Source organism: Rhinatrema bivittatum, chromosome 3 (assembly GCF_901001135.1).
Source record: "Rhinatrema bivittatum chromosome 3, aRhiBiv1.1, whole genome shotgun sequence".
Taxonomy (NCBI): Eukaryota; Metazoa; Chordata; class Amphibia; order Gymnophiona; family Rhinatrematidae; genus Rhinatrema; species Rhinatrema bivittatum.
In genome coordinates, this window is record NC_042617.1 from 69,066,614 (window position 1) to 69,074,738 (window position 8,125).

Consider the following 8,125-nt stretch of genomic DNA (forward strand, 5'->3'; position numbering starts at 1 on the left):
TAGCGCTGCTTCAGCATTTCTTCTGGTGGCCCACTATGGTCTCTGACGCTAAAGCATACGTCGATTCCTGAAAGTACCTGCGCTCAACAGAAACCCCCGGTCGGGCGACCTTGGGGTTTACTTCAGCCACTTCCAGCTCCCAAAGAACCGTGGAAACATCTTTCTACGGTTTTCATCGTGGATTTGCCACCATCTAAAGGCCACACGGTCATATGGGTTACAATTGACAGATTCTCCAAAATGGCCCATTTCATTCTACTACTGGGCCTATCATCTGCACCCGAATTGGCACGCCTGTTCTTTCAACACATCTTCCGACTACACGGCTTACCCAATGATATTGTTTCTGACAGAGGCACACAATTCATCGCCAGATATTGGCGCGCTCTTTGTAAAATTGATCGGAGCTTCTTCCTTTGGCGGAGTTCTCCCACAACTCCCATATTGCCACTGCCACAGGTACGTCACCCTTTTCCATGTCTATGGGAAACAACCATGACCTCCGCTACACATACCCTTGTCAGTGCATTCTCCTGCTGCGCAAGCCACTGCCAATGCCCTCAAGGCACTTTGGAATCAGACAAACCTTCGCTTACGCCAAGCTGCTTCCCGGGCCAAGAGATCTGTTGACATCCATTGACACTCGGCTCCCGAGTTCCTTCCTGGCCAGAAAGTCTGGTTAAGCACCTGTTATTTTTGACTCAAGATACCTTCCCAGAGGTTTGCACCAAGGTATATTGGACCTTTTCCAATCATTCGTCGTGTCAGACCAGTAACTTACCAACTCTGTCTGCCACCTATTTTGGGAATCCACAATACGTTTCATGTATCCCTCTTAAAACCTGTGGTCCTATCCTGGCCTTCATGAAAGGCTCCTGCACCTCCTCTGCTGGTTGCGGAGACCGACACCACTTATAAGGTCCACGAAGTCCTAACATCCGCTGTAGGGGCCGCCTGTGGGAATACCTCCTTTCCTGGGAGGGTTATGGCCCTGAAGAAAACACGTGGAAGCCAACCTGTAACATTCTGGATAAGAAACTCCTCCAGTTTCATCGTGCCCATCTGGGCAAACCCAGACCTCCAAGGGGGGGCATAGAAGGGGGGTATTTTATGTGTGCTGGCTGCAGCAGACCCGCGGCTCGACCCCTCAACTCTTTGAGAGTAATCCAGTGCCTGGTCCCTCGTCTCTGGGCGGTTGTGGGCAGCCGGCTCCGTCCTTGGGTCGCCTCTGGTGCCTCTGGCTCTGCTTCTGCTCCCGGTGCTCCGCACCAGGTGTTGTGTCCGTCGGTTCCCGACACCCTCTCTCCGCCCTCCTTACCTCTTTGGCACCTCCCTCTTCATCCGCGGGAAGATTGGCTGCCACGGCGTCCTTCTGCCGAAGTCCTCTGGCGTCCCAGACCGGCTAGACACTGCAACCTGCCATGTTTCCTGGAGGCCTAGGGGCTCACGCGTGGCGCAGCCCCGACTCAAGTACCGGCAATGGTGCAAACCTCAGGGGTGTCCCCCTGAGATGACGTCACCTGCAACGGATATATAAGGTCTTAGAATTTGCTAACAGATTGAGTTAGCAAGGGTTGGGTTACTCTACCTAAGCTACTCTGCCTCCTTGGACTTACCAGGGGTACCCGCTCCTTGGGGGCCTTGCTCTCTCCTTTGTTTTTCAGATGACAGTCTGGAACTGGTACTCGCTCCTCGAGGGCCCTCGTTCCCAGACTTGCTCCGTATTCTCTTCTACCTGGAAGTCATCACTGCCAACTACATCAGTGAGTTACCATCGCTCTCTCAGAGCTTTCCCTGGAACCAGGTACTCGCTCCTCGAGGGCCTATACATTCTAGCTCCTGGGCTTCTATGAGACATTGTGTGAGAGTTACCATCAGGTTCAGTACATGAACTCTGCATACCCTGCCTACTCACTATATTTCAGTTTCTCTACAGCTCAGCCTCCAGGGATCGCTGTTCCAGTATCTGAGGGACTACAGCCCAGCTGGGCATTCCAGCTCACTACTGCCACCTCTGGTGGTTCAGTATACTGTCTAATAAAAGAACTAGTGTGTGTCTGTCTCCTAACTCTGAGCCTGACCGGTGGTCCCTCTCGGGATCTTCCCCCGGGGGCGTGGTCATCTGCCACTGGTCCAAGGATCCACCCACAACTCTCCCTAGCAGACTGCTAACTCCTAACAGATTGCTAACTCCCTAACACCAAGCCTCTCCGAGTGGCCTGCGGAGAGACGCCGTTCCGACCAGCGCCGAGCACAACCAGACCTTAAGTAGAGCCCGCGGCGGGAACCTAGCAACAGGCCACGGATGATGACATCAGCGGAGCTCTGGTATATAAGGCCGGGCCCTGCTACCTGAGATTGCCTTTGCAACAGGTCCACTCGCTAGTTGAGTGCTCGTTGCTTCTACTGTTCCTGGTTCCTGATCCTGATTGTCTTGTTCCTGTTTCCTTGTTCCTGAGTTCCTGTTCCTTTGTCTCTCCTTCGGATTGCTAACCTGGTTTGACCTCTGCATTGCCTGACTACTCCGTTGCCTCTCTCCAGCCCAGACCTCTGCATCACCTGACTACTCCGTTGCCTCTCTCCAGCCCCGGACTTCTGCATTGCCTGACTACCCCATTGCCTCTCTTTAGCCTGGATCTCTGCATTACCTGACTACGCCGTTGTTTCTCTTCAGCCATGGACTTCTGCTTCGTCTGACCATCCTTGACTCTCTCCTCGTCCAGACCTCAGCCTTGCTTGCCACTGCTTCCAGCCTGCTGCCAGCCCTGAACAGCTTGCCTAAGGACACCTCTTCAGCCTCTTCAGTGGTTCATTCAGGCTCCAGCCTGCTCTTGCTTGGGCGCCCTCTGTCAGACTGTGTTCCTAATGGCACCTGGGTCTCCTGGATTCCACCTCAGTCAGGTACAGACTGTTATCTACCCTAGTTGCTGCCTCTGGGCTGACCTCGATCCACCCATCGATGACCACAGATGGAGGCCACCTAAGTCCAGCCGGCCCCGGCACCCAAGGGCTCAACCTGTGGGGAACAAGGGCTGGTATTGGTGAAGCACCAGCCGGCCTCTGTCCATCAGCCCTCTCTGCCTACCGACAGTGGGGACCCCTAGGATCCTTCCTACGGGTAGCGTCAACCCCACCTCGGCCCAAGGGTCCACCTCCGGCGCAACACATACATAAATTATAATAAATCAAAACCATCATATTAAATGAAATATACAATATAAAATGCAATGAGCAATCCTCTGTAACCAGGTTCAAGACAACCAAAATTATCAACTCACTTATTTTTAGTAATAAATTACCACCTTTAACAGAATTGATTGCACGAGTGGTAAACGAGCAAACTTGTGCTTTTATTTTAGCAAGGGATCAATTTTCAAAGTGTTTAGGCATCTAACTCAGGGAGTTAGATGACTAAAATAGCCCTTGTGAAAATTGATTACAACTAAATTCCTAAATTTTGGTCCATATTTTCCCTAGACTGTGGGGGGTGGAGTTAAATGAGGAAAAAAACTTAGTCGTCTACTGTTGATTTTGAGCAGTAGGTATCTACGTCTAGGCAAATTAATTGCAGGCCTAAATTTGTGAACATTTTCAGTCAAAAACATAAGTGTCTAAGTGAAGCATGGAGCATTTTTTTCAAAATTTACCCTCAGCTGCTTATCACCTCTGTTTGCCTTTCTCATATCAAAATGTTCACTGACAACCGATTCCCAGCCTCGGTAGTGAAAATAAATTACCGTAAAAATAGAAAACCGCTAATTCTACAACGGCTTTTGGGCAGGACTCAGTTAGAAATTCTACTGCTGGATAAATGACCCTCAAAATGCCACAGAATCCTGAGGGCACTGGAGATCCCAGAACGATGGAACCAGTTAGCAATTCTTCATCACAATCAAAAAAACACTCTCTCTCAATCTCTTGCTCTCTCTCCCTCTCTTGTGCAAAACAGCAACCTAGTGGTTTTTTGTTTTTTTTTTGCAGAGCACTGGGCAGTAAATTGTATCACTAGTGTTCACTGGCTCATTGAAAGCTTTTGTTAGTGTTTCACATTCAGGCTGATAACTACAGCTTCCTATTTTCTGCCTTTTTAGCAAGATTGGGTTTTTTTTCTTCTTCCTAGGCAGCGTGTCTTCTTCCAAACCTCATCTTGCCCGGGGATGATTTTGCTCCCAGAAGAAGGAGAGGCATTTTCCTTCAGGCTTCATGTTATCCTCTTATCCCTACTGTTTTGGAATAGAGCGTAACCAGCTGGAGAACTGTAAGACGCCTGATAATGCAGCTATTTTCTGCCGTTCCGTCTTAATCTTGTTACACAAATGGTTGTGAAGAGATTCATGAATTTTAATTTTGCCCTCTGCATTAACGCCTCAAGTCATTCATACACAGCTGCCTTCTATGGGGAGTTGTTCACCCTTCCTCCTACAACAGGGGAAAAAATTAGTTACAATCTTGGCAGTAGAGCAAGTAAAAAAAAAAAAAAAATTCCACAGATTTAGGCAACCACCCATGAAGCTGATTAACAGTCAGTGATCAGGAGGAGAAGCTTTGCCTCTTAAACTTTTCACCTCTCATTGTTAGCTGTGAAATTTTATTTCCTTTAAAAACCAAGCCTGTAATCAAAACTGTGCCATTCTACACTTTATGCCAGTGCTTTTGTTTAAATGTACCCACATCATGCATCAACTTTGTCCAGGAGCCAAGCAATATCTATATTGTAAGGTATGGTATTTTTATTCTAACAAAAAAAAATAATAATAATAAACCCAATATTTTCTGAATCGTGCTAGCAAAGGATTAAATCATTTTTACCTAAATCCATACTGTTCAATACATAGCTATAATTACTTAAAATGTAAAAAGTAAGTACTTTTGCTACAGATATTTGTCTTTTTTTTTTCCTTTTATGTTCCCAAGGAAAAAATGCATTGTTCTGTATCATTTGCAAATACAGTTTTTGTGATGTTAAAAATAAATAAATAAATAAATAAAAATTGCACGCAATCTGTTGTAGACTGCATTGTGCTGTTTATTGAAACTAAACTTTGAAAGGCTATGATATGAACTGTGGACATTATGTCAAAAGAATGGTCGCAGTGCACCTCTGTGTACCTTTTCCAAATGCCACATTACAGGTGCCTGATGTTTATAATCTGTACGGTGAGCTGTTGATAATTGGGGGTACTATAAAGCGTAAACAGTATGAATTCCACTCCTGCGGCTGCTATTCATCCTGTAGGTCTCGAGCGTGTTACATCCAATTATGAAGTAAAGCACAATGCAACTAATAGCAGCTATATAATTTCTTTCCCTCCTCATGAACCCTATTTTGCTTATAAAATTGGAAAATTGTTTTCTTTACAGCTTGCTCCACGTTCTTGTTTTAAACTGAGCTTGCTCATTTCACAGAATCATACAATTAGAATATTTTAATCTGGCAAGAACCTTCCTAAACCAAATTGCTCTCTGGCTCAGAATGGTATTTTCCAGCTGTTTTGCAGAAGGTTGGGGGTTATGGTATGGGGTTGGGTTTTTTCTTTTCCTTCTTTGCTCCTGCCCTCCTCCCCCCTCGTTTCCTTCTTAGTTTCCCCTTTCTGTGGAGAGTGTTGACCTTTATACTAATATTATATTCCTGATTCAATCATGATTGGGGCAGGTTACAGTATTTTCTTGGAGTTGTTTTTAAACGTCTGTGCATTTTAGAACAATTTACCTACTCTGGACTCAGAGTGTAATGGATTCTGTATGCTGGCTCTCAGAGGTTAGGAGACTGAATCTAGGTTAAACTAGGAGGCATGCTGCTTCCTACCGTATGTACAATGCACAAGATATATTTTTGACCTTTAGAGACATTGAAAAAGACCAGTAAATGGGGCAGTAAAACCTGGTGACGTGACAGAATGGATGGCAGAATGACCTGAAAATATTATTCTCCTGCCTTCCACCTGTTTACCTTTCACCTGCTTTCTTTCTCCTCAAAATGTACACATGTCCAAAGCAGACATGGAAAATTGCTTACCGTTCCCTCAGAAGAGCATCAGTGCCATGTCCATGTCTGATGTAAAACAGACTTCAGGGGGATCCTAGGTATGTAGTTTTGCTTAGGAATTTCACTGTATTTATTATAAAACTTTTCTGTAAGCTTTTTGCAGAACAGTGTTTTGTTTTGTTTTTATCCACTATGTCTGTATGGTTTGTATTAATCTACTGCTGTGTTGACTTCTTTTGTACATTCCTGCCTACACTAAAACCAATAAGTGAAAATGCAACTTTATAATAAGGTGTTTTTGAATTCAGTGAAATAGTGATATTAATTCAATGAGATAGTGATATTCTAAAAATAGCTAATGTGTTGGGTCATAAAGCTTCAGAAATGGAGAAGAAAGAATTGGGTAGGTAATCCCATTTGAACCGTCTGTTTTAAAGTTAAAGATCTTAGGGAACATACTGCAGTTTCTATAGCAATTATACAGCAAGCACTACTTTGTAAAGTGGAGTAGAATTTAAAGTTTAGACCTGCCTCTTGTTCCCATGCAAGGGAAGAAAAAGGGTGTTAATGTCTCTCAGATAATATCCAGTGCAATCATTTCACAGTTAAAGAATATAAAAGAACAAGGGGTTTTCTGTCTTAAGAAGTGAGAAACTGAAATACTTGTCACCAATAAACAGGAACCACAGTGCCAATAAGGATTTTCCTATACTCACAAAATTGAATAAAAGTGCCTTACTTAATGGGACTTAATAAGCAGCATTAGAAAATGCAGCAGCATTTAGCCTTTCAGATAATTTGGATTTTTACTAACGTCTAACATAATTTTGTAAAATAGTTTAGCCTTTAAGAGTGCACTCATTATAAAGAAGGGATTTGTGAGACCCCCAAAATGGACCTTTTGTTGGTCTAGTAAAAGATATCAAAAGATGCCAAATCCGCCAACTATTTTTTTTTTAAAGCAGATAATTCATAATTGGATTTTTGGGTTAATTGGATTTTTGATTTATTAACATGTGACATACATTATTTTTTACTTTAGAACTGGAAGAGAAAACACCAGAAATTAAAGTACAATATTAAATATTTCCATGTATACTGATCTTAACTGAGATTCTACTTGTCATTTAAGGTTTCTGCTTTTTCATACAACTCAGTTTTGTGCTATAATTCACACCAAGAGCAATATTTAACTGTAGCAAGGCTTCCTTTGTCAGTACTTAAAGTTAATTAATGCTAGTCCATTTAACCTTTCATTTTGTTTTTAATTTACAGCTGAAAACTGAAGAGAAGGAAATATATGATGAAAATCTCCATTATCCAATTCTTCTTACTTTAACAAAGCATGGCTAGAATAATACCTTTTTTTTAATTCAATGGTCACAGGATATTTGTTCTTTTCTTTATGTTTAATGTGGTTAGACTTTGCTCACTGAGCTGAGAATACACTAAAATTTTCCAAGACTTGGTTTGTTTTTGTTTTCTTTTTGTTAAGATTTCTACATTGGAAGCTTTATTTTCGTTTGCTGCAATTTGTTTATCTACTCTTCCAAACATTAAAGGTTAGTTTTACTGTTCCTGTCTCGTAGTTCTTTATGGTCAGTTGCAAAAGATTAGCATGTCCCTCATTTTGGTTTTGAGGAAAAAGAATAACTTCCTTGTCATTTTAAACACCATGCAGGTTGTTGTTTGCTCTGAAGGTCACCATTCTAGGCAATATGCATTTTCGTACATTTCCTAGGCTAACCAAAGATTGTGGCACCTTAATTATTACAAATGTTGGAACAGGATGTTTTCTTCCTACAGCAGAATAAAGAATTACTGCCTCAGACGAGAGCCTCATGAACTGACCATTTGTCCTTTGACACAATAGCTTGTCCGGCCCCTTTGCTCCTCCTCTTCAATTATGTGCGATTAGTCTCAGTGTGTCATGTCAAGAAGGGGGAGTGTGCGGAGTGCTTATTATCTGTTTTGGTACAAGAAGAGTGCATTTAGACTCTGCCTAGGAATGAGAAGTGAACCTCCCTATCAGATTCAAAATCTAACTAGATCTTGCTTTTGGCGGATACTGTTCTCTCGCCCGAGAAATTCTAAACTTGGACTTATTTGCTGGAAATGTTGTCAAGCAATTAAAGGTCT

The 8,125-nt window shown here is 43.2% G+C and overlaps 1 protein-coding gene across 1 annotated transcript in view; it reads left to right on the forward strand.

Moving 5' to 3' along the window:
• The window catches only part of CAMKMT (calmodulin-lysine N-methyltransferase), a 785,377-nt gene extending 777,814 nt beyond the window's left edge, over positions 1-7,563 (forward strand). The window contains 1 exon segment of the mRNA XM_029593342.1: positions 7,262-7,563. Within this exon segment, the coding sequence (XP_029449202.1) occupies positions 7,262-7,339 (78 nt within the window). The 3' untranslated portion in view covers positions 7,340-7,563.
• The last annotated feature ends 562 nt before the right edge of the window (positions 7,564-8,125 follow it).